The 26,152-nt window shown below is 49.2% G+C and overlaps 1 protein-coding gene across 1 annotated transcript; it reads left to right on the forward strand.

Moving 5' to 3' along the window:
• The first annotated feature begins 1,463 nt into the window (after positions 1-1,463).
• On the forward strand, positions 1,464-17,875 carry ARHGAP19 (Rho GTPase activating protein 19). The gene is made up of 12 exons (XM_005520672.3): positions 1,464-1,546; positions 4,359-4,624; positions 8,552-8,632; positions 8,962-9,171; positions 9,731-9,957; positions 10,462-10,548; positions 11,478-11,543; positions 12,276-12,464; positions 13,136-13,234; positions 13,828-13,920; positions 14,389-14,457; positions 14,937-17,875. Exons 1-12 carry the CDS (start codon positions 1,518-1,520, stop codon positions 14,991-14,993), a joined length of 1,473 nt encoding a protein of 490 aa, XP_005520729.1. The 5' UTR covers positions 1,464-1,517; the 3' UTR covers positions 14,994-17,875.
• The last annotated feature ends 8,277 nt before the right edge of the window (positions 17,876-26,152 follow it).

The raw sequence follows: 26,152 nt of genomic DNA on the forward strand, positions 1-26,152 counted from the left end.
GGTTTGATCACCAGGTTTTGGCAGTTAAAGTCCCATTTTTGTCCTAGTTTCCAAGGCATTTCTCTGGCCTGGATCTAGTTACCTTAGGGATTAATTGATCCATCATGATTTTGACCTCCTGCACCATCTACTCCCCATGAAATGATGGGGCTGTCATGCCTGAAGCAAAAACGTTGTGTGTGACAGACAGCTTTCTTTGTGACTTGGCTGGGATCACAGGCTTTGCCTCTGAAGGATACTAGAATGGCAAGAATCTCAGCACAATATAGGACCCATTTTTTTTAATCTGCTGTCTTAATCACAACCCTATTAGAACAAGGTTTTATTATTCATTGAGATTTGATTATATTCATGAGACTGGAGAGGAAGCTATTTATTCCTTTATTTTATTGTCTTTTGACATGTTGTAAAGCAGTCTGAGATCACAGCATATAGAAAATATAACTCTGTAATTGCAAGCAAGGCAAAAAAAAAGGCAATAAACTCCATGAATGCGTTTTTCTCCCCTTTGCTGCTGTTATATAAACTGTGAGTGTAGGTAGAGTACATCCATCTCCCTTTTTTAACATGAAAACAGCAGATGGGGCACACGGCTCTTTCTGAAGGTTATGGTGTGTGCAGCAGTGAGGATTGGCAGGGTTATTGTGTGTAAAGCCAGTGGGGGCTTTATCTTTGCTCAGAAATAGGCGTTTGCTTCACATTTCCATTTTGATTAGCAATAATGATACAAAAGCAAATTTTCTGTGCGAGGAAGAGCTGCTAATAAAGTGACCTTTCAAAATTAAGTAGCTCATTGAAGTGCCATATCACAATAAGCGTATACAAGGCTGGTCCCAGCTGCAGCAGGCAGGGAAACTGGACGGGAATCCAGAGAAATGTGGAACAGGAATCCTGAAGTGGATGAACAGCACATGATGGCAAAGCAATGATAGCAAGGAGCAATGGCCAGGTGCTGTTTCCAGCTCTGAGGGGCCAATCTATGTGCTTTGTCTTTCAAAGGATCTGAAAGTGAAAGGCAGGCGCAGAGAGTGTTTCTATCAAGGTTTCTGGGCATGGGGTTGTGCAGTTAAGGGACTTGGCTATTGTCCTGCCAGTGCTGTAACATCGGTTGTGCTTGGATGCTGTTGGGAATGTGTTTGCATGGCTTTACTCATGGTAAACACAGGGTAGAGTTGGAACTATTTTGTGGATTCCTCTTGGATACAGGTGGAAAGCACTTAATACCACGCTGGTCCTAATTCAAAACTCTGGTTTCTATGTAGGAATTATTTGCAGTTAAACTCCAGCTACGCAGCCTTTGGCAAGAGACATGAATCAATTTGTCCAGCTTTTCTTTTCTGTTTTGTCCCTGTGTGAAGGCTGATGCCCAGTGTGTGCCAAGGGGGCCTTTCAGACCCAATAATGCGCCCTTGTGTCTCGTAGCATGCGTGGAATTTGCATAGGCTGTGCTGGGACAGGCAGGTTTCTTTTGTTGCTGGAAACAAGGAGCAAGTTCTTTTCCCTGTCTCTGCTTCCTAATGCCTCTTCAAAAGCTCTCAGCACTCATGTAAGAAATTTACTTTTTTCTATTTATTTTTGCATTAAATGTTGTTGGACTTAGTGTGACTTGTAACACGGGCTGTGCAGAGAAGTCATATCAGTCAGTGCTAGTTGACCAAATTGTTTAATTTTCTATCTGTGCATCTAGATATCTAATTGTCAGAGGGAAGAGATAATCTGTGATGCTTGATGTAACTGCTGCAAAGTATTTGCATATCTTCTCTGTGGGGAAACAAAACTGCTAGTGAGTGAATAACAGTGCACGGATCATTGCAGGCAGGGTCACTGGGCCTATACACTTGCTATTAACCCTTCTCAGGATCTGTATTGCCACAGAATGAGTTGTCATGGGTTTCAGGCAAAGGGCTTGCTCCACATTATGGGCAGAGTTGGCACTTGTTTGTGCATTGTAGCCCTATGCAATGAAATACGAATATGATCAGATCAATTGGCAGTTGCTTTTTGGAAACTGATTCTTAATTGTTGCATTTTGGTCTTGATTTATTGCAGATAATAAACTGCTGAAAAACAGGCTGGGAGGTGCTCGGCAAAATATGGCTCCCATTTGGAGTCAGCAGTGTGCTTGCTAGGCCACTAAGCCAGGCAGCTGGGAGCCTTTAAGAGCTTTCTAAAATTTTAGATGACCTGGCAGATTGCCTTGCAGTCTGCCTTGCAGACCTTCTTCCTCTCGATCCTCTTGAAGGCGTCTTTGGCATCCGTGGAGAGCAGTGTAAAGGGGAGGGGGTTTGGTATGGATTCTCACGATGCAAGAGTTGCTGAGAGCCTCATTTCCTCTTGTTTCAGCAAGTGTCTTTCTTCTGTGGAGCCTGAGTCTCAGCTTCTGTTCTGTTATTCTGATCACGCATCCTGGAAATCCTGGAAGATAGTCTTTCAGGTCAAAAACATACAGCAGTAGCTCAGATAAGTGTTGTGTTCAGAGATAATGTGCGGAGGTGGGCTGGAGTTCAGGTGACTTGCCAGTATGTGCTTTGATGTCCTCCTGTCATCAGCTACTGTCAGTTTACATCAGAACAGAAAGTTGCTGAGGTCTCTGAACCAATAGTGTTCTGTTTCTTGAGCCAATGGATGTGAGGTTCAGTGGGCTGCAAACGTGTTGAGCAGTGAGCAGGGATGCCCAGCATGGTCTGAACACAATGGCATGGCCTCCACCCTTCAGCAGTGAGGAGAGGAAGATCAAGGTGCTCCGGTCTTCTGTAGAAAAGCCTGTTTTGAAGGGAAAGCCTTCATGGGCTTGTCGGCGTTCAGCAGAGCACTTTTCTGCCCCACACCTAAGGGACTGACATGATCCCTGGTACATGAACACAGCATCCCTGTTAACTGTGCACTCGACAGCTGCTCTTGGAAAGTGGTGTCCAGTGAGAGCTCACAGCTGAGGATAGATGTAGAAAGAGTGGAAAGTATTACATAAGAGCTAAAGAATGGTTAAAGGATTGGGGAATGTCACTGGGTGAACGCACACAGTATGTGCAAGATGAGTGGGTAGGCATCCTCCTCCCAGAGCTGTGGAAGAACTGGCACATCCATTCCCAGAGCCAGGCTGTCACTATAGCTGAGTATGAAATCAGGACAGCTCATGACTCAAGAATAATGACACAAATTCTTACTTTTAAGTAAAAGAGTGATGGGAGAATCAAGCTGGGCAACTTTAGCCTGTGGGCTTGACTTAAGAAACATGAAACTGTTTGAAATAGTGATGGGAAGACGGTAATGGAATACCATTACCAAGTACCATAGAGGTAGATGGAAATTGGGATAAAAGCTAAGTATGAGCATTAAGAGTGCTGATTAACATGAGATATCTCTTTGATAACTCCCTGATTTGATTTTCAACATGGGAAATGTACCTATCCTTTGGTAAGGTTATGTCCCTGTTTGAGATATCTCTTAGAGCCGTCTTGGGTGTATCCCTTTTCCCATGCCACATGAGAAGCTATGAAATGAAAAAAGTAGGTGTCAGTAGAGAATAGGGAGGTCAGATAAAGGGCATGAAGGGATGACAAATTGCTAAGAGCTGGATGAGCTGAAAAGGGATGATCTAGGTGAAAAGTTAGTAGGGGTTCCTCAAAGACGGATTTTGCATGGCTCATGACAATGTTCTCACTTGCTGCAGACTCAGGGTGCAGAGCTGGCAGAGAGCAGTAACCAAAGGGTTGGCAGCATGTCACCTGGGAACATTTGACCACAGCAAAACAGAGGGTTCAGTGTTGCACATTTATAACCTTAAAAACAAAGTCCCAGGACATGGGAACTAACTATTTGTTGATAGTATTTGTTGATAGAAAGATAGGTATGATAGAATGGCTATGAGAACTGCTGAGTGTAAGCTGGCCATAAAAAAATTTAGATTGTTTTTCAGTCTTCCAGGCCACTGGGAGTGAATTTCTGGGGAGGAAGGGAGATAAAACCAAACTTATTTAGGACTTAAAGCAATAAGTTGATGTAAAATACTGGATGTCATCTCTGCCAGAGCTAGTATGATGCACATACAGTGAAACAAGTAGTAGAGATGTAGATGTAGTGTAGGCTTTCATTGGGTGTTGCCACGTGTTGCCTATGTCATCATCACGCTGTGGAGTGCTAGTCTTAGGCTGTGTTGTACAAACAGTCCAGAAATGATTTTGCTCCATAGGGAAATGTAACTGTGCTGTGCTGAACACTCACCAAAGTCAGACAGTGCTGTTGGTGTAGACTGGTAGCTCCTGTGTCAGCAGATGTCTCCTTCAGGGCAGACCAGCTGGATGTAAAAACCAAAGTGATGAGGAGTTACTGTATTTTTTTCCCCTCTTTCCCTTTTTCAGTGATGCCATCTGCAATTTTGTCATCTGCAATGACTCCTCCCTCCGCAGCCAGCCGATCATCTTCAATCCTGACTTCTTTGTGGAAAAGCTGCGCCATGAAAAACCAGAGGTGTTCACAGAGCTGGTTGTCAGCAACATTACCAGGCTGATTGATTTGCCTGGGACAGAGCTGGCCCAGCTAATGGGAGAGGAGGACCCAAAGCTGCCTGGGGCAAACAGCACAGCCTCTGGATTTTTTCGTTCTCTGATGTCTCTGAAGCGCAAGGGTGAGTATGGATGGCATGAAGTCTGGTGCCCACCTTTAGAGTGATGCTGGACATCATTTGTTACACTTAGTTTACAAACTTTCAGCCCATAGTTTTGAGCTTGTGTGGAATGCTTAATACTATGGTTTTATAATCTCTGGGGATGCCACTTCTAGAAAGGAGCAAAACAGGCCAGGAAATTGATTCCAGAAATGCCCTGCACTTAGAAAATACCCTTTTTCTGGGATTATTGCTGTGGTGTATGGCAGGCTGGCTTCCTTCAGTGGGTCAGCTGCCCACTGTGCAGCTGTAAGCACCTTGCATCCAAATGCTAGTGCTGCTCTCATCCACATCTCAGTCCAGTGAGCCAGTGACAAAGCTCTGCAGACTGCCTGATGAAGCCCAGTTTCAACTCTGGGAGGTGACATAGCTCTTACTCTATTAGATAAGCATTCCACCGGAGTTTTCTTCTCCTAAACTGACTATTATCTTCTCTCAAGTTCAGCTTTCTTGGTCCTGAAATGTTAGTCCCAGGCCCTTTGCAGTAGTCTTCTTTTGAGCATGGTTGTGTTCAGATCCTTTCCTCTTCAATGGCTGTTTTTTTTGTTGTTTTTTACCACTCTGTTTTGTTGAAACTAAAAGGGTGTTCTAGGTCTCTGTGTGTCTTCTGCCTTTGCCCACACTCAAGTGGAGCCTGGTTCTCCTGATAAGTTCAGTTAAACCTTCTCACTCATCTAGACAGAAGCAGCCTCCATCTGGGCTCCTCACATTCCTCCTCAGCTCTGGTTTCCCAGCTTAGACTGGCTGGCTGCTGGCAGAGAAGCTGTGAGCTGCCTTCAGATGTTGGCTGCCTGAGGTTGAACACTTCTGATTAGTCTTTCCCTTCCTTTGAGCAGTTCTGCTATTGTGAATAACTCAGAAAAGGGAGCTATTGCTATGGCATAGTTTGACTACAGCTTTTTTCTGTCTTCAACCATTATATAATTTCTGTAAGTGTTTCTGATTCTACCAAACCTATTCCTCCATTGTGTTTCATAAGGACAAGTTTTGCAGCCCCACTGATCAGGCAGAATTTTCTGGTGGTGCCTTCAACTCTCCACTTCTGTCTGACCAGGCAAGAATTCTTCTACATACACTCACCCTAGGAAAATAAAATACTTCAAATCAAGTCTTTTAGCATCCTTAGATGAGAATTACTTAATATTGCCATGACTTAATTTGCTGCTCCATAATAATAGATCTTCGTGCTGCCTCTAAACTGTAGTTGTGCTCATACCTGTTACTGCTTCTGCCTCTTCCCAGAGAGTAGCAGAACACCTTAAATTCAAGTACTTGCCACTTGACAAACAGAAATGAGTAACCAAATTGAAACTGTTTTCTTAGTGTGTATGTAAACCCCCATGTTCTTGTCAAAACCTTCCAGCAGGGGCTGGTGAGCCTTCCCCAGCTCATTTTTTTTATTAAATTATCTGTACTCTGTTGGAGCATTGCTCTTATCAGACCTGACATCTCCTGCTAACTCTCTTCCCCTAGAGCTCTGCCTTCCCCCATTCAGATGTCTCCATGGCCGTGTGTCACTACAGCTAGCAGATGTTTCCAAGTCTGCTGGCTGCACTCCCAGGCTGCAACGGCAGTGTCTCCCAGCATTGACAGGCACTGTCTGTGAACTCCTTGGCCAAACTCTGAGAAAAAGAAGTTTGTGCCTACAAGAAAATCAGTTTCATGTACTGTGTGTTTCATCTTGGAGCCATCATTTGTTTTTCTTCGTGTTATAGACCAGCTAGAACAAACAAGTTGTATTTCTTCCAAGCCAGAGGCCAAGGACCATTGAGCTCAGAGCTGATCAAACTGCAAATACTTAAAACTCCTTTGAGCATCAGGAAACTCAATCTCATGCTGCTGCTTAGTTTCAGAAGCAATCACACAATAACATCTAAGCCTTTGTAATGCAGCATCCATTCTCCAGACACGTCTTTCAAGTTTCTTTGAGAATCAAATTCACATTCAGATACCAGCTTCTGACTTCAAAACTAAATCGAATTTGTCAGGCCCTGTATGTCTCAAGAAGATGTATTTTCCTCTTCTATTCCTGGCCACTGTTGATTCTATCTGTTGAATGTCTAATGAGTTTAGTTTTCTTCAAGGATAAGAATCTTTTGCCGATCATTCTCTCCCTTTGCACTGAAACCTTTCAGATCTTTCATGTGGATCAAGAGCTCACATTGCTCTCCTTTCTCTTGCAAGAGTGAAGCATGTGCTTTATCAGAGTGAGGTCAGAAAGTTCTTGATTTAACAGGAGGCTGGAGTTCCTGGTGGCTTACCATGTATTTCAGAAGTCCTGGAAGAAAGCAGAACATTCTTCAGGCGGAATAAATTTAGTTACACAGGATGGCAGCTAGAGAAGTACATGGGGTTAACCAGGTCTCTCCCACGTGCTGTGAGCATCAACACCACAGAGCAGTAACATCTGTAGTACAAGAGACCAAAAGCAAGTAAAATCAAAATGAGATATGAGAGGGGAAAAAAAAAGCAAAGGAAAGCTTGTGGGGGAGATAACTTTTATCATACCAGCCAATGCAATGCTTGGATTGCTGGGCTATCAGCTGTAGCAGTAAGGAGAGAAACCTTCAGTGCAAATGTCCAGCCTGCCCTCAGAAGTGACCCATGTTCCTGGCAGTCTGGTCATGGAGAAGGGAGGAATATTCTTTTCTTACATCTGTTGTCTCTTTGAAGCCTAAGTACAAGGGCAGGACAAACCAGCTCTGTACCTGGTTCCAGTTCTCAGTCCCAGTCAGCATGTTGTGGTACATCTATCCAGTATCTTGTCTCCAATCCAAACCTATTTGCACCTGAGGGAAGAAGTGTGGTGCCCAGAGTTCTGGCTGCCAGTGAAGTCTCTGGGATTTATCTCCACTTTCTGAGGGACAGATCATACTAGTTACGTGTGTTTGGCAGAAAAATCAATTCAGTAGCAAGGTTGCATTTATTATAAAACACTGTCCTCCTGGATAATCACTGTCTCACCTGGCAAGTTCCTCTGTTGACAAGAAGAGTATTCTACATTGGTTCAACAAATTCCATTCACATTTCTTACACATAGAAACATTTCTTATCTAACGTTTTCTTCCCTGCGGGGATCCCCTTCCTTTCAGTTCAGTTGCTTCCATCTTTTGGGACTATAGCTTATGTTATTTACTGAAGTTCTGGAGCTGGCAGTTCATGCCTAATCTCAATCCCATGAGATGGGAACAGACTCCAAGAATGAGAGGAGCCCATCTTGTTATTTTGCTATTCTCCTGCCTTGTTCAGCTTTCATGCTTTACTCTTACCACGGCAGCTGAGAGAGACTGGGAGAGAGATTCACTGGGATGAGGAAACTCGATGTTTTATCAATGCCTGAAAAGGAAGCTAGTGTGAGCCAGTCAGATTATGTCTGCTCTCCCCAGCAGTGCTTATTTGCCTCTCCCATAAACTCATAGCTGCAACTCTTCTTTCTGCTCCACTTCACGTCAAGCCACAGTGAGGATTAATCTGGATGTTTCTTCTTTCATGGTGTGGAGTGTGCCAATGTGTCCAGGCTCTTACATCTGCCTTTCCCGCTTTGCTCTTTTCATAAGGTCTAAGATTGCCATTTTAAACTGAAGCGTCTGTTCTGGTGTTGTTTTTTCTTCAAGGGCTAGAGAATATTTGCTTTAGCTGATAAAAGCTGTAATTAAAGTGAGGTAAGAAGCAGGATGATGAAGCCCATGTGAGTACAGCATGGTGAGATGAAGTGACTTATTTTGGAGTGTTTGTGATATATCACATCTATGAGGGTCCTTGTGACCTTCACCCTTAACATTTTGGGACACTGGTTTTTGCATGTTGAAATCCTGTTCTTTGGGGAGCATTAATTTCTGTGGCTGTTGGGTTCTGAGCTGCCTGAACACGCCGTCTTCTGTTCTGCAGAGAAAGGGGTGGTGTTTGGCTCACCGCTGACAGAAGAAGGCATTGCACAGGTTTCGCAGCTAATCGAGTATCTGCACAAAAGTAAGTGGCTCTGTTTGCTGTCTTCCTCTCCCCATGGGTATCTGTCTGGCCCACCTCAGGTCTCTGCTGCAGACAGAGAGAGAAGAGTGAGCTCTCCAGCAGCAGGAGTTTGGGACTGCACCGGGCAAGTGTTCCCCAGAATTGCCTAGCAGATCTGTTGGTCTATTTCCCTCAATACAAGGACTTTCTCTACTGATAGGAGACAGTTTGAAGCCGTGTCTCTGAACACAGTTCACTGAGATTTGCTGTCAAGCTCTGGAAAGAGGAGGGAACTGCTTTAGTAAGAATCTGATTATTCAGGGCCCTTTTTTCTCCCCTCTGCTGAGCAGATCTAAGAGCAGAAGGCTTGTTTCGAGTGCCAGGCAACAGCATCAGGCAACAGATCCTCAAGGACGCTCTGAACAGTGGTACAGATATTGACCTGGACTCTGGGGAGTTTCATTCCAATGATGTTGCCACCCTACTTAAGATGTTCCTGGGTGAATTACCAGAACCGCTGCTGACACACAAGCACTTCCATGCCCATCTTAAAATTGCAGGTGAGTGGGCAGCAAGAGGCAGTAATGGGCAGAAAGACTGGAATTTGCCTCCTAGAAAGCATGCTAGGTTGTGTAGAGTATTCCTTAAAAGCAGTGTAAGAAGGAATCTTCCTGCCACCTCAGCCTGGTGATGGAAAGGCTAGAGCTGATTAACAAATCAGACCAAGTCTGTCTGGACCATTCTTCTCTTAGATACCACAGTGATAAAGCCCACAGTGATAACCTGGGTCTCCATCTGCTTTATGTCTGGGGTTGTGAGCAAGTTGTGGTTTTCTATGTATTTAATAACTGTTATTGAACTACCTTATGTGAACTTCCTCCATCTTGCCTTCAAGCCATCACAGCTCTTAGCAGCTCTGTTGTTCTGTGGGAGGAGTAGCATAGATTAACACATCAAGTGGGGAGCTTGGGAGCTGGGAGAAAGAGAGATGGAGGGCCAAGAACTGTGCAGGGGTTTGTAGGAGATCTACATATGAAGAGGAAAGGATAAGCAGTTGCAACAGACTGCTCTGAGGAAAGGTAATGTATGTCCTTCATGTTCTGCCTTGTGATTTGGCAGACTTGACGCTGTTTGATGAGAAGGGGAATAAGACCAGCACTCCAGATAAAGAGCGCCAAATTGAAGCCCTCCAGCTGCTGTTTTTGATCCTTCCCGCTCCCAACCGCAGTCTGCTCAAACTGCTGCTGGACTTGCTCTACCAGACAGCCAAGAAGCAGGACAAGAACAAGATGTCTGCCCACAACCTTGCCCTCATGTTTGCACCCCATATCCTATGGCCCAGAAATGTAAGCAATGCCTCAGTGTCTGTGGGTGGGTAAAAAGCAAAGGCTTGGCAGGGGAAAAACCAAGATGAGATGGTTAAGTACTGACATAATGATGTGAGGGTTGGAGGCTGTGATGGAGAGGTGGGAGCCTCCTGGCAGGACTCATTCCCAGTGTTCAGCCCAGACCTGCCATGGGTCTCATTTGCGACTTAAGCATCTTCTTTTTCAGTAAAATTGAAAGCACAGGATAGTCATGCTTCTTAGAATGTCAGCTCCATCCAAGAGAGATCTTGCAGATCTCTCTTCAAGATTTCTTATGCTGCTGGTGAACTGTTTGGCCACAGAGTTATCTGATTCTCCTCTCAGAGCAGCTTTGGCTCTGTGAGCCCTGCTGTTGGCATGCTATAAGCCCTGCCTGTCATCTCAGAGTAGATCTGCTGTGGCACCGTGTGTGTCTGTGTTCCAGAAGAGACCCCTCCTCCTCCCCTTCTAATGAATGCACCTTTGGCTGTGTCCCCTTGCCAGGTGACAGCAAATGACCTTCAGGAAAATATCACAAAGCTAAACAATGGAGTGACCTTCATGATCAAACATTCTCAGAAACTCTTCAAGGTAAGTGTGCTTTGGCATCTTGCTCTCCTGCCTCCATCACCAGGAGACTGAATGCCCCTTGTCCAGACAGATCCCACATGCTGAGTGTATATTCTGTGGACTCTCTTCTGCGGCAGGAGAAGGAGACTTCCTACAAGAAACTGTGCCTACAGTGGCTAGGGAGGAGGTCTTTGCTGGGCAGACAGCCCTGGAGGTGGCTTTGCCAGGGCAGGTCAGCAGCACGGTGCAGTGTAACACTCCCCTCTGCTGGACACCAGCACCTGCTGCCCGGCAGGAAGCCTGGCTCCCAAGGGCAGGTACACACTGGGCTGCACTCAGGTTCTGGCAGGATGAGGAAATGGAAGAGATTTGTCCTGCCTGAGTGCTGCCAAGAGGAGAATACCTGATGGAGTGGGTTGTTTTGTTGTGAATTTCTCTGCAAATGGTCATCAGCCCAGTGTTGTTACAGGCACTGTCCAGCTCTGAGCAGGGTGCTGTGGTAGGACAGCCAGGAATGTAGGCCTTTCAACTGTTCTTCCAAGGAAATGTTTCTACAATGGACAGTCTCTTGACTTCTCAAGGCCTTCCTAGTCACTGGAGGCATATGCTCACTGCAGAGTCCTCCCATGGAGAGTTCCCTTTCTACCTTCTTTGTCAGGCCCCATTTTGACCACCTCAGAGCTGGGGAAATTACTTGCAGCAGGGTTCCACAGGAGCTTTTCCCTATTCTGAGTCCCACTTGTGCTCATTGTCTACATGTAAAGAATACTGTGAACAGGGAATGCACTGGGGACATGAAATTCCATGGCTTTGTTTGCCCAAAATGGCTGAGTCTTGATACAAGTGGCTTGTGTTGTATGGTTGAAAAACAGCTCTTGCTGGAGCCACTGTTGCCCCAAGGCCAAAGATGTTAAAGATAGATTTGGCCTGTTCTCTGTTCATCCTCACAGGCTCCGGTGTACATCCGGGAGTGTGCCAGGCTGCACTATCTGGGATCCAGAGCCCACACATCAAAGGTAAGGCCAGCAAATGCAGTGCCTGCCCTCCATGAAAGGGCAGAGGCTGTGATGCTATGAAAGGATCTTTGTGAGTGACAGAAGCTGAAAACAAACCAAGTAATGAAAGAGGATCTGTCAGAGGGCAGGAGCAAGAGAAGCATATGGTGTGGTAGTGCAGGCGGCTGCATTAGGGAAATTGGACAGAGTTGAAGCATCTGTTAATCAAAAGCACAGGGAAGGAAAGCTACGAGCCCCTGTTTAGCAGCAAACCTGCTCCCTGTGCCCAGTACATGCAGCACCTGCTCCTTCACAGGGCTGTGCCTTCCAAACAGACAGACATGCCTGCTGCCATGGCCAGGAAGCTTGGCAGAAACGCTGAGATAAAGGCTACTTGCTGCTACTGGGACAACATTTGTGTCTTGCCAGCAAATGCTTCCCTGCCTCATGTAGCTGCAGAAGAGGGAGGATGTATGGCAAGGAGCGGCACTGACCCTTCTCAAGCCTGGAAGGGCTTCTGCAGCTCGCATCTGGGAGGGGAGGGAAGAAGCAATGGGGTCACCTTTGTATTGCTGTCACCTCTTCCTGGCACGGGGCCTGCTGATGCAGTGCTGCTGCAGAGGGGTAGGGAAAACACATCCCTGTGCATTCACTGGGGTTGAGGCAGCTCACGAGACTCTTCCTAGCCTGGCTCAGATGGGTGGCTCGTTGGGATTAAAGCATGGCAAGCGACTCCTGTCTCCGCTTTCCCAGGATGACCTGGATTTGCTGACGTCTTCTGGCTCCAAGGAGCTGCAGCCCCTCAAGTCTCAGAAGCGAAGCCGGCTGGACTCTTGCCATCAGGAGGAGACCCAGCAGCGCACGGAGGAGGCACTAAAGGAGCTCTTCCACCACGTCCACAATATGCCTGACTCTGCAAAGAAGAAGAAGCTTATCCGGCAGGTAGTGTGGGGAGGAAAGATATCTTGGGGTGTGCTTGTCAGCATAATCCTGGGCCCAGGGCTAAAGACAAGCTGTTATGAGAGCTGCTCCTAATCCTGGGCAGGCTGGGGAAAGTGGGCTCTGGGCTATGTAAGGGGCAGAGCTGTAAGAAGACAGGAGGAGGAGATGTCCTGGATGTTGCTGTACCAAGCAGTGCTTTTGAGCTCTGTTTTTCAAGCTAAAGACTTGCTAGCCAGCAGTTTCCCAGTCCTGATCATGGCCTTCCTCCCTCAGAAAGGGAAAAGGTTCTTCCCCTGTTGCCTGCAGAGAGTGGACAAACTGGTCTTCTCTTGGTCTCAGACAACTTGCTGCACCAGACAGACTGGTCAATATGGTCAGCACCAGTCATGGCTGCCAGCCTACAGCTGCTGCCCAGGCTTCTTTCTACTCCCAACATCTGCTTTTGGTTAATCTGGTAGCCAGCACAAAGCACCTTTGCACCCAAACTCCCTGTAATCCTGGGTGGAAGGTCTGGCCTTCCTCTGCTTTCTTCCTGCTGCAGTTCTGAGTTGCTCCTCCATTTTAGGGGGTGAAGGAGAGAAACTGAGTTCTGGGACAGCAGGTAGAGCAGCACACAGCAGTAATGGACAGGTATAACTGTGCTAACATACTGCCCTCACGTTTTCTCCTAGTTTAATAAGCATCCAATAGCTTTGACTCCTGGCTCTGATGTGCCCACCTCCCCAGCACCGCGACGTGCCCGCTCGCGCTCCTTCAGCGGCCTCATTAAGGTAAAAGCATCATCTGACCTTTGCTCTCTGCTGTGAATTTCTGATGTTGCTTTTTGCTCCTGCCTTTCCCTGCCTTGAATGAGACCCTCAAAGGGTAGGGACTCCTCAAAGTATTGCCTGCCAAACAACACAGATCCACTGGTGCAGAAAAGGCAGCACAGTGACAATAAGCCTTGTTAGTGTAAAATGTAATTATCTTGAAACACATGGCTGTAGGATCTATGCATCTTTCTGGAGAATTGATTGCTTCCTCAGATGAGATGAGGGTTGACAGAGAGCTGGTCATGTAGTCTAGCATGTTTGCATGGGTTTTAGTACATTATGGGCTGCCCTACAGTAGCATGTACCTGCTTCTGACAGGCTGAGCTCCTGGCCAGGCCTCAGGTCAGCTCCCAAACCCTTTCCAATCAGGCAGGCTCAGCCTAGTGGTGTGGTATTTCAGGTGGTTCTGCTTTGCAATCTTTGTCCCAGCTTGGCTTCCTTTTTTTCTTTCCCAGCATTCAACTACTTACCAGCAACGCATCCTGCTCCTTCCTTTTCTTTTTTACTTTGCACTCTAAGCAATAGCCAACAGCCCTTTCTTCTTACAACAGCGGAAAGTTTTGGGAACTCCAGTTATCCTGGAGAGGAAGAGCAGGGATACCACACCAGAGCCTGTGCGGGTCAGCAAAGAGAATGTCCAACTGGTAAGAGCTGCTCCCAGCACCACTGAAGCTGCTGGTGGGGAAGTGTGTGAGGGAAGTTTGAGTGCAACCTCAGCAATCCTTAGGGAGCTGTCCTCTGCCCAAGAGAAGGGTTCCAAGTTTCTTCTGTATGATAAAATAAGGTCCAGAGAAGCTGCTCTGAGGAGAGCTGAGCAGCTGGCAAGAGCAGCATCAGAGCAGGGATGACAGCACTGGGCCTCTGCTCCAGTCTTGTCTCTCTGGCTGTATCCTGCCCTGGGGCATTGTCTTGTGCCCCCTTCCCTCTCACCCTCCTCCACAGGTTGTACAAAGCCTGCTGCCTGTATGCAGTAGGGCTGTCCCTTGGCCCAGACAAACCAAGGGTGGATTTGGGTGATAGATGCTCTTTGGTGGTACAGACTGCTCACAGGGAAGGCTGTGGATGCCAGTTTGTTCACCAGCTCTCTACTCCTATCGGCCTCTCTTGTCTAGTTACAGAAATGTGGCTCTCCAGCTCATATGTCCCAGGCAAAGCTGAAGTCTTTGGAAGGCCAGAAAGAGGTGAGACACTTCCCCTTACCCCCCATTCCTCTTCCTGTAGGAAACCTGGTGTGCTGAAACCTGCCGAGGTGACAGCACACACTCAAAGCTCTGTGACAGCTGTGGTGCCCCAGCTCATAGCAGTCTGCGCTGTGCCGAGCTGCAGGCAGGTGACATGCTGGAAACCAGACCCTGAAGGGTCTTAGAGCCCTTCTGCCTGTGAGTTGGCAGGCTGGCTGTTGCAGGAAGCCGAGGGAAGCTGGCAGCACAGGGTAGTGCTAACAGCCTGTCAGGGTGGCTGACAGTGGGACAAGAAGTTGGTGCAGCCCAAGACCGACTGCTGTGTTTGTTCCTGTCTGCTCACTGCCTCATCTAGAGCTTTAGCAAAAGGTGTGGGAGGCTGACACCAGGGAAGGGTCCTTGCAGGGGAAGAATGTCTACCTTCTTTTGCATGGTATTCTGTGTCTCAAGCATTCAACTGCTCTCATTCTCTGCTACAGGGATCCTGTAGGCGCATGCGAGCCCGCCTGCTTTCCAAGGATTCATCATCCCTCTGAACCGCCTCGCACCAATGCATGGGTGGGGATTGCCCAGCCTCGCAAGCTGTGAACAGAAAATGTGCTGCACTGAGAGGGGAGTGCTGCAGGCTCACAGCAACCCTCACCAACACAGCAGCACGCTTGAAACTGGACCTTTGCAAGGATTGCAGGGATTAATTTCTTTCTGTATATAAATTATATTTCATTCTACTGTGGGGCAAACCACTATCTAACCAAAACTTGTGCAGCATGTCTGACCTGCTGGCTCTGGGAAGAGCTGGAGTGCTTGCTTACAAGGAGAGCCCTGTTCACTGCAGGGTCCTGTGTGCACTCCCAGCTTTCTCTCTAATGTTGCTAGGCTGTATTTTTTTGCTTTTCTGCGCTGAGTTTTTAATACATTGGCTTATTTTTGCTTCCTCCCCCCTGTTAACAGTGAGAATGATGGGCTGTGACCCTTACCCACATCCTGACATCTAAGCTTGCCTCCAGTCCTCCTCTGGAGGCATGCCCTTCTCTGCTTCTTCTTGGCTCCATTTTGCTCTGCTCTTTCCAAAGGGCTGGGGAGCACAAACGGTACAGAGCACAGGATGGGCCTGGAAGGAGAGGCTCTGGATGCCACCTTTTCGAGTAGGGCCTGGGGAAAGCAGCTTCCCCAATAAACTCATCCCTCTATTTTAGCTTGAGCTGGAGGCAGCTCTTGTTCACTGCCTTCATGTTTCAGTGGCACAGTTCTGAACAACAAGTGTCTTGACTTTGTGTTCACCCAGGGAGGCTTAAGCTGAGGAGAGCAAGAGACAGGCAAAGGCTATCTGGGGCAGAACAGCCTAGTCTTTGGGAGTTAGGATGTCTGGGGAAGGCAGAGTCTTATGGCTGTGTGTGAAAGAGAAAAACAGTGTGAGAGGCAAGAGAGGGCTCCATCCATTTATGATCTGCTGCAAATGGTGACAAAGGCTTTGGCTCAAGATATCTGGATGGCTGGTAAGGCAACTGGCTGATTAGTCATTAAACTGGGGAAAAGGGCTGAAGCTGGGTTCAGCTCTTTGGTCTGAGCTGCAGAAATGAGATGAGACCTTCTAGATACAGGATAAACCCTAATCACAGCTGGCCAATGTCAGCAGTCTTGTTAAGCCAAAGTGCTCCAGTAAGCCAGTCTTGCCAAGAACCTGTCTGCAAGCACTCTGAGGTAGGATACACACAGGGTCACTACTGTGAAATAAAGATTTAATCAGCTGGGGGACCATCTAAACACTTCTCAGCCCTTCTCAGCAAAGCAAATAATCGCTGGAATCCAATTATATTTGTCTTTTAATCTTTAAGAACCAGCAGCCAGCAGGAATTAGAGCTCTGCTCTTGACAGCTTTCTGAAACAACTGGTGGCAGGAGGTGTGAATATTGGGATATGAGCAGGGAGTTCAGTCTGATTGGCTGGAGCTGTTAGAACAGGGCATTGGAGCCCTGTGCAGCTTAGCTGGAATTTGTCACTTTTTTTAATTGTGATTTTTTTTTTAAAGATACAAATCTTTGTGCTGCTCTGTACAAAGGGTGGTTTTTGGTACTTTATCAGGGATGCTTGTCCTCAGTCTGACCCCAAGCTGGAAATATAGGGGGTAGGGAGACTGTAAATGTGTGAGTTGGGAGTTGCTGGTGTTAGGAGCCTCTGTCACAGCAAAGAAAGAGCTGTGGTTCTTCAGGGACCAGACTGATGATGATGCTGTGAGGAAGGGCAGAGGCTATTTGCTGTGGTAGTAGTATGTGCGTTTTGGATGTATCTGAATCGTTCCCTCCAGAGGCTGAAGCTGTCTATGTGCTTTTCTCTGAAGGGCACCGTGTTTTTCTGACTGCACTTCTGCCCTGTCCCTCCAGCCTGCTGTTAGCAGAGACTTGGGAGTCTCAGCTTTGCCTCTGAGCAGAGATGAGGCACAGACAAAGGTCAAGTGGCCCCACAGGGAGAGCTGGATCTGCTCCTGCTATCTCTGCTCTTACTTGCATTGGGGGCAATTGCTGGGTGAAGCATTTGTTCACTCCTCCTCTTCCCATTGTTCCTGCTTGGTGTATCTCATATCTCTCTGTATGGGTGACTGCTTGGCAAGGCAGTCTTGTACCTAAAACTAAATACACTGCTCACGTATAGATGAGATGAATGTAACTCTCCACTGCCCCCCCTTACTGATGGCTCAAGCTCAGGGGCTCTGTCTGGCTTCTGGCACAGCTGAGATTTGTTCAGCTCTAAGAAAAGTTACCTATGGGGCATTGGCCAGGCCTTCTGCATGTGTCAGATGCTTTACTTGCCAAGAGGGTGGGTGCTGTCTCCAGACAGAGCAGTCCCAGGAGGGGTTCAGAGCCCTGGGCTATATACTGTGGTGCTGGGCTTGCCATGCTGTGGATGGTGGTGGCTGACAGATTCCACCCCTAGGACTTTGGCTGTTGCAGTCCCAATGCATTCACACTGTCTCCCAGGCACGGGAGAGTTTTTGTCATGCTTGGATATGTCTCGTTTGTCTGCCCTGTGCAATGACTCATAAGAATGCTTCTTCCCAGAGCAGCCGCTAACTGTTCCCAGAGTCTATCATTTCCAAAGTATTTTTAATCTTTGTCCTTATTTATATACGCTATGTCAGTACTGTTGCAGACTGTTGCCTTTCTGTGTGTTCATGTGAAAACACCACATTAAATGCTTTTATTTTTAGTGGTTTTGCTTGATGGCTTAAGCAATTTATTTGGGACAACAAGGACTCCAATTCATCTTCAAAAAGAAGGAAATGTCTGCTTAGAAGCCCAGAGCTACTACTCTTAAGTGTGGGGGTGTTTGGTGAGGTGCTGCCCACCTGCAGGGATGGCACTGGCCTCCCATGGCACTAGGGCTTGAAAGCCTCTGGGGTACTTGCATGACACAGGGTGACCAGACAGGCTGTCTTTCCCTTGGAAGTATGAAGTTGGACCTCTTCTTTTCCTGTCTTCCCCCTGCTGTCATCTAGGGTGATGGGAAATCAGGTTTACAAAGAACACTTTATATAAATAATGGATCAAATGAATAAATTTTTCTCTGTAGGGCCATTCTTCTCTTGCCGCTCTTGGCTGCCGAGAGAAGATGCTTTCTGCTTGCATTTTCTTTTCCTCCTTCTTAATAATGGCGTCTCAGATTTTATGCAGATTATTTCTCTGTGAAGTTCTTCCACATTTGAAATGCCCTGGGCTTGCCTGCCATAGCTCAGACACTCATTAACATCCTCGCCATGGAATTGAAAAACAAGCAGGAGAAGGAGCAGCACGGCGTGTTTGAAAGCGGCGCTGCCTTCCTGCGGGCTGAGCCCCAAGCGAGCCCCCTTCTCCTCCGTGGCTGCAGTTGGGTGTCGTGGGAATGGTGAGCCCCATCTCCCTGGAGCTCGGGGAGCGGGAGGCAATGGGCCTCTGTGCACTTCAAAGTGGGCAGGAGAGTCTAGAGAGACATTTCTCTTCTTGAACATGTTGAACAAAGGAATGCAAAAACTCACAACAGCTATCTTCAATGCTGAAAATCCAAATATCGCCCCCCGATAAGCTGTGATTCAAAGTGACAGCTTTATCTGACTTACATAATTTAAAAAATTAGTAGTTTTTGGCTTCTGAAGCTACAATCCAAGCACTTATGCTTGACTGCAAGTGAAAGGGCAGCAGCCACTGGGACCCAACACCGGTCCCAGATATATATTTAAAGGGGGATCACTCATCTCTCAGTGTTTGCTTTGGCCTGTTGGAGTGTATGCACAGCAGTGGCATTACAAAGCAAACAAGCAGTGCTCACCTTCATTTCATTAAACAGTTTTTATCTCAAATTGCACAGCACAGACTTGCAAATAAGTTCTTCAGAGTGTCACTGCTATCTAAATAAATTTTTGCAAGTTGTCTTGATTTTTTTTTTCTAACTGCTCTGCCCTGGTTTGGAGTTGAAATAAGATATTTTCTCTCTCTTAAATTATCATGTGTGGCTGAGAGCTGTCATGTTGCTGCTGCATCTCACTGCCTAGGGCAACAGTGTAGACAAAAAACATGACTGCTGCTAGCGATAGATATTGGCATCAGCCGGACCAGTTATCAGGCAATCTTATTGGCTTGGATTAACTAATATTTTTTCATGGAGTGAATAAATTACCGTGTTTAGTTCTGTTTGCTCATCTCCCCAGTGAGGGTTTCATGTTGAAGCTCATAAACTGTTCAGGCGTGTGGTGCCAAGATCTCCATGCTGGGTCCCACACTGACCTTACACTTGTGCTGTGGCCTGGAGTGGGATCTCAACTGGCACCACCTCTCTGGCCCCATCCTGTTACAGCCCAGCTTTGTTCCTGGGGAGTCCCCACACCCAAGGAATGTGATGGGGTGGTTTTGAGGCTCCTGTGCAAGGAGCTGCTGTCCCCAGCTATGCAGCGCAGGGTGAGGTTCAGATACTTCCCAGCACCAGCCTTCAATTTTAGTCTGGGTCAGAGGGAGACAAGTTTTCCTTTCTCTGCTGAGTCACAGCTGGAGTAATTTCTGTGGCCCCCTCCCAATTCCTCCTCTCCCAATCTAAACCAGCCTCCCTGCCTTGCTGCTGAGGAAGATTTACAAATCCACCACCCAGCCCTCCCATGCAGTGATATTAAGATTGTCTCCTTTTCCACTGGAGAGAATTTTGTCCCACTTGATCCTCTGTTTTTGGCTGAAGCTCCTGTGCCCATGGGAATTGTGATGAATAGAGGTGCCATCCTGCTTTGGCCATCATGGCTGCACGTAACTTGATGTGTGCACAGGTCTGTGATACGGGGGTGTCTGTGTTGACCCGTAGTTGTTTTAGAGTTTGTTTCTTCCAACCTTTTTGCTTATAAAGCTTGAACCTTGCTTCCCTATGGAGCAGGATCACGGCAACCTCTTGCACAAAAGCCTCTGGCTCCACTGTACCTCTCCCAGGCCGTTCTGCAGCGGCAGCACAAGAGGGGGCTGGCAGCACACGCTGCGGGACGGGACCCCCTGCCCGCCCCGCAGCCCTGGGGGCCCCGCGCCAGATGTGCTGGAGACAGGCTTGGAGACGCCTGGTTCTTCCTCCCTGGCTACATCTGGCAGATGGAGGAGGTGGGAATCTGGGACTATAAATGAAGTGAACAAAACCAAAGAGCACTGGGGAAGAATGTCCTCAAAATCAAAAATCAGCTCTGCAACTAGCCCCTAGCATGGTCCTCCAGCTCTAAGGAGAGTCCTGGCCTGCATCCAGGGCCAAGCAGAGCTGTCAAAAGGCAAGCTGAACCCTTTCCCTCTCTTTTTCAAGTTATTTTTGGCTACTGGCATCCTCTTGCCATTCTTCAGAGCCAGACTCTGGTAGCTAGTCCTTCAGGCTCATGCCTGCAGAACCTGCAGCCTGAAGGTTTGTCTTCTACAGTGTGGAAATTTGGGTGATGGAGGCTGAGTGGAGAATGGAAGGGGTTCCCTTGTCCCACATTGAGCACAATCTGACTTTCTTTCATTCTGTAGTAGCTTGTGACTCTGTAAGAGCTGGGGAAGGAGGAGCAAGGACACAGAGACACATGCTCACAACTTTGGGACTGACAAGGCACAGAAAGGCCATCTGCAGCTGTGGAAGCACAATGAGCCCAAGCGGGCATGCAGCTTATTGATTGCACCCCAGCATGGGACCAGCTGCCAGCCAGCCAGAAATATGGAGCAGAGGCATGCTCATCTGCACCCAGGGCATCTTCATCAACAAAACCAGCACAGAGCTTCTGCCTCCCTCATCCATCAGGCTGAGACACTCCTTATTTGTCAGGTTAGATGTTTTCCCAGTCCAGGGATGTCAGTACAATGGGGGTGAAAGGGCTCGGTGGGAACAAGCCCTGTTCCTCTAACAACAGAGCACTGTCTCTGCTTACCCCTTCGCCAAGATCATCAGCTGAATCCTGAAAACCCACCTGCTCTTTCTGGGAGGCAAGGTTTTATGACAGAGGAGCTGCAGTTTATGGCACCATGGAGAAATATGTTGGATGCGCTTGGCAACAGCAAATGGAAAGTTAGTCTATTAAACAGTAAATTATCCCTCCAATGCATCTTCATTGAAGAGGGTTAATGAGTGGCTGCAGGCAGAGTGAGTGGGAAGGAGTGTGTGTGTATGCACAGTGCGGATGTGGAACAATTGCTACATCTGGGGACCCTGGAGCCCCGATCCAACAATAGCATTTCCATGTGCAAGGCGCTTCACAGACACCTCCTCGCGTGTGGTTTATTCAAACCAGCTTGCACTGCACCGCAGAGCTCCCAAGTGGCTGGTGTGTCCAGTCGTGCTGGGAACAGCATCTTCATCTGCATCTGGGCTGCTTGGTGCAAATGTTTTCCTTGTGGGCTAGAGCTGGTTTTGGGATCCTAGACTGCAGGGCTCACCCCTCTGTTCAGCCATGCCACAAGCAGGGATGTAGTGCCTTGCAGACTGTCCCCCTCCTGCTGTTCCACAATTGTTCAAGGCAGTTAGACAGACTGGGTTCCCCCTACCTGGCTGGTCCCTGTTGTGTTAGGCTGGGGCTGAATCCACCTGGCTGGGAGTCTTGGCATCTCCTGCATCATCTCAGAGCAGTGACAGGGTGCTTTTCCTTTCAACTGGTCCCAATGATGAAGGTTGGCAGGCAATAGAGCTGCCTGGCTCTTGCAGTCAGTGGGGCCACCTTTGCAGAGCAATGCAGGTTTGCAAGACAGTGCTGGTCACATTCACAGGGTGATGCTCTTGCTGTTTTTGAGGGAGACATAGGAAAGAGCACATCCCAGCCCTGCCTGCTGCTGCTGCTAACCAGGTGAGATTTACTGTGATCCCAGTACCCCCAGCTGCCCGCACCACTCTATAATAGACCCATCAAGGGCATTGTGCTACAGGAAACCAACAGGTACCCTAATGGGGCTGACACGCCGCCCCCTCCCTCACAATGCCTCGCTCTTCCAAGCCCTGTGTGTCTGGCAGGACAAAGGCAGCCTGGCCTCCCAGCATGAGCCAAGCTGGCCAAGCATGACAGATGTGGCCCAGGACAGCTCAGCAGCCCACCCTGCACAAAATCTCTGGGGGATGCTAAGAAGCTGAAGGTTATGGCCACTCTGCTCCCAACACATCTCCAGCTGGGTCTTATGGCCACTGCTCCCCAAACAGGTGCTGCCGGTGGAAGGAAGGGCTCAAAGCACAGCCCCAGTGCAAGGAGGACAGATGCTGCTGTTGGCAATGCTCCCCAGCAGCGAGGTTGGAGCAGGCACCATGCATGCCTGCTTGTGCTGGGTTTGCATAGCAAGGCTTTGGTAGTAGGGGGACTTCTGTGAGAAGCTGCTGGAAGCTTTCTCCATGTCCAATGGAGCCAGTGCCAGTCAGCTTCAAGATGGATCAACCACTGGCCACGGCTGAGCCCATCAGCGATGGTGGTAGCAGCTCTGGGATAATGTATGTAAGAAAGGGAAAAGTTTCTGCACAACACCAGCAGCAGCTGTAGAGAAGAAAGAATATGTGAAAGGAACAATTCTGCAGACACAAAGGTCAGTGAAAGAAGAGGGGGAGGGAGTGTTCCAGGCACCAGAGCAGAGGTTCTGCTGCAGCCTGTGGTGAAGCCCAGGATGTACCCCTGCAGCCCATCGAGGTCCACAGTGGAGATTCACCTGCAGCCTGTGAAGGACCCCACAGCAGAGCCAGTGGATGCCCAAGGTAGGAATGTGAGAAGTCCCTGTCCTGAGGAGGAAGAAACAGCAGACACAAAGTGTGACGAACTGACCACAGCTCTCATTCCCCATCCCCTGCTGTCACTGGAAGGAAGAAGGCATAGAAAACTGTGAGTGAAGCTGAGCCCAGGAAATGAGAGGGATGATGAAAGCTGTTTTTAAGATTAAGTTTTATTTCTTATTATCCTACTCTGATCTGATGAGTAATAAATTTAACCAATTTCCCCAAGTCAAGTCTGTTTTGCCCATGTTGGTAATTGGTTCTCTCTCCCTGGCCTTACCTTGGCCTATGAGCTTTTCATTATATTTTCTCTCCCCTGGCCAGCTGAGAAGGAGAGGGACAGCTTTGGGGGGAACCTGGTGTCCAGCCACGGCCAACCCAGCAGAAGCCTAATGCCTGTGTTTTAAACACTTCTGCTCTGCGGCAGTGCCTGATCCCACCCTGAGAAGGGCTGAGCACTGCTCTAGGCAGATGATAGCCACAGCACTGCCTCACAGCATGGTACAAATGGGCCAGGGTGTGCTGACTCCCCTCTGCATGCCCAAATCCAGGGTACAGCACACTGTCTTGAAGCCCAGGCATGCTGGAAGGTGCTATCATGGGACCCAGTGCCAGCCCAGCCCATGGGAGAGCTAACAGGGGCGAGTTGTGACGTGTCCTGGTGGGGAGGAAATGCCAGGATGCTGCCCTGGGGGGCTTGGCTTAAAATTGGCAGCAATTTTTTGTTTGAAGCTTTGTAGCTGCTTCGCATCTCTTTGCACGACAGGTCTGGCGCGTACCCTGGAACCCTTCCCCGGATCTTCCCATGAAAACTCCTACAAAAAAAAAAGCTTCTGCTTCATTTTAACCAAACCCAGAGCCCATCAGACAATCCAGATGGTCTCTCTCTCTATCAAGCAGTTTGGCCCAAATCCCGGTGGCAGACGGCAGGACCAGGCCTCCCCTGTTAAAGAAGTTTGGGGTTTATTTTTCTCCCTGCTCCTCATCCATATTCAGAGGAGCCCTGGGATTTTCCCAGGCAGCTGTTGCTCTCTGAGGCCCACCCCATCAGGGTGCCTGGGTGACTTGGGATCACCCAAATGCTCCAGGGGCTGAGGTGTGGGAGGAGGGTCTTGGAACACAGCCTGTTCCCCCACACCGCTGTCCTGGCTCACCAAGCCCTTGTTGTGTTGGCAGCCCTGGAAGGGTGTTGCTTTTGCAGCTGGAGCAGATGCTGAGGGGCTGGCCACAGCTAGCAGCCCAGCTCAGTGGGATGCACCGTGGTGCTGGGGCACCAGGACCGCAGCGTGGCAGGCGGAGGCAAAAAGCTCACAGAGAACAGCAGGAGCTGAGGCACCTACAGGAGAAAATGTGGATGTCAGGCTGAAATGGAGTTTTCAGCTTCCCAGTCCTGTACTCCCACTGGAACCAGGACAGGTGATGGTGGGCTCCAGGCTACTCCCTTTGCCAACTTACAGCCCTGTGTGACTGGGTGTTGCTGCAGCTGGACACAGAGATGGAGGGAGCTTGCATTTTGTGCAGATCACAAGGATTTGCCTGAGGCAAGTGCTACAAAAAAACAGAGGAGGAAACAAGATCCCTCTCCCCCTCCCGCCTTCCTGCCAGCACCAGAGGTTAAGGGCAGGTTAGGAAGACCCGGCTGTGCTCTGCCAGCCAAGGGGTGAAGGGGAGTTTGTGAGAGAGGGTGATCACAAGCATCACACTGATAGCAGCCTTTGGGAGACACCAAGCCGTTCTGAAACAACCTTCACCCTGCAAAATTCAGCCGAGGTCTACATTTCAGATCCCTTCTGGTGCTATTGCCACCAGGGTCTCCCTGGGAGCCCCAGGGCAGGCTGCAGGGCCACCTCTGCAGAAGCTATGCCAGCAAGGGGTCGGCTCCCAGAGTCCTGGGAAGCAGCTCATCTTCCTTGCTGTCAGGGCTGCTGGGTAGCAACGAGGAACAAACCCCTTTCATCCATCTCAGGCACAGCTTCCTCCTGGGACTGGGGCCAGAGGAAGGAGATGTCACGAAAATGCAGACAGATGATGGGAGCCGGCATTCGGGATGGAAAAGAGCTGCTGATCTGGGCCAAGCTGGTGCAACCCTGTGTGTGCGAGGTGGCCCTCGCTGAAGCAGCACCCCAGGCAGACTCTTGCCCTGATTGCAGAGCTCCATGTGCAGAGGGCATTGATTTGAAAGGCACTCTGGGCCCTGGGACCTGCCACCATCCCTGCAAATATCCACCATGACCTGTTGCACTGGGGTGTCCAGTGAGAGCTCACACACCACCCTCCCACTGTGGCACAGCGCAACAGGCTCCCACCTCCCCTCCTTCTGTGGATTTCCTCTCTGAGGAGAACATCTGTAGCAGTTGCTGCCAGGTGCTAAGGCTGTGCTGGGCACATCAAAATACCTGTTTTTTTTTTAAGGACTCAGCAAGTGGAGCCATGGGGTTACAAGTGTTTCAAATGTCATTAATAAAACAGGTGACCAGCCCTCCTGCCTTGCATTTTCAGATCTCAGGGGAAAAAAATGGAAGGCAATAAAATGTTTGAATGCAATGCAACATTTGCATTTCTGAGATGTCAACTGTTTATGGCCAAACTTACAAGATTTCTTTGCTTTACTTCCGTTTACATTGAAATAGGTGTATTTTGCCTTATTCTTCCTTATAGGTCAGCCAAAAAGGCATTTTGGTTACTTTATTTTTAAAGCTGTTCCTCTGGAATGAAAAATAACATAGCTAATGCCGTAGCCAGGACTTCACATTTTGCTGTTTGTGTGCGGGGCAAAGCGCACAGCAGAGCTGCCACCCAAGTCCCCTGTGCACGCTGGGGTGCTGAGCTGCAGGGTTCCCACTCACGGCCGGGCACCATCCCGGCTGACCAGAGCCAGCCTGTCGTGGGGTCCCCGCGGGCTGCCAGCTGCCCGTGCCTCACCTGGACCCTGTGGATGATGGGATGGGGTTTCAGACTCCCTTAAGTACATCAGGAGATGAGAAAGCTTTTGGCACCCCCGAGGAGAGGTGGGAATGCTCTGCCTGCGGCCGCCTGGCTCGCAGGCTGTTTTTCCCCGGGGTGCCGCAGCCTCTCCCGGAGAAGTCGGGTGCTCCGCGAACCCATCCCGCAGTCCGGGGTGGCGGGAGCGATCTGAAGCCCACCTTCCTGCACGGTCGCGGCGGTGCAGAGCCGCGACGGCTCCGGCGGCCGGGGTTCCCGGGCCCAGCCGGGCCGGGACCGCTGCTCCCTCCGGGGCCGCCGGTACCGGGGGCTCGGGGAGGGGCGCGGGCGCTGGCGGGGGGGCCCGTCGGGGCGGGCAGGGCGGGAGGGAGGAGCCAGCTCGGGGGCTGAGCCTGGGCTGCGGGATGGGGCGGCAGTGAGGGTGGGCGGGTGTGCGCCGACGGGGCTTTCGCCCCGCAGCCGAGCCGCGCCGCGTCGAGCCCAGCCCCGCTCCGCTCCGCTCCCCGGTGATGCTCAGCGGCCGCACCGCCTGACCCCGCTGCCCGCTGCC

Source organism: Pseudopodoces humilis, chromosome 9 (genome assembly GCF_049639895.1).
Source record: "Pseudopodoces humilis isolate 2021_Gansu_Grassland_sample_001 chromosome 9, ASM4963989v1, whole genome shotgun sequence".
Lineage (NCBI taxonomy): Eukaryota > Metazoa > Chordata > Aves > Passeriformes > Paridae > Pseudopodoces > Pseudopodoces humilis.

Bases quoted from the DNA above. Each gene is read 5' to 3' on its own strand.
- ARHGAP19 (XM_005520672.3), top strand. From the start codon at position 1,518: ATGCCTCTTCAAAAGCTCTCAGCACTCAT. The intron at 8,633-8,961 runs GTAAGTGGCTCT...TCTGCTGAGCAG, and splicing joins AATCGAGTATCTGCACAAAA to ATCTAAGAGCAGAAGGCTTG. The intron at 13,921-14,388 runs GTAAGAGCTGCT...TCTCTTGTCTAG, and splicing joins GCAAAGAGAATGTCCAACTG to TTACAGAAATGTGGCTCTCC.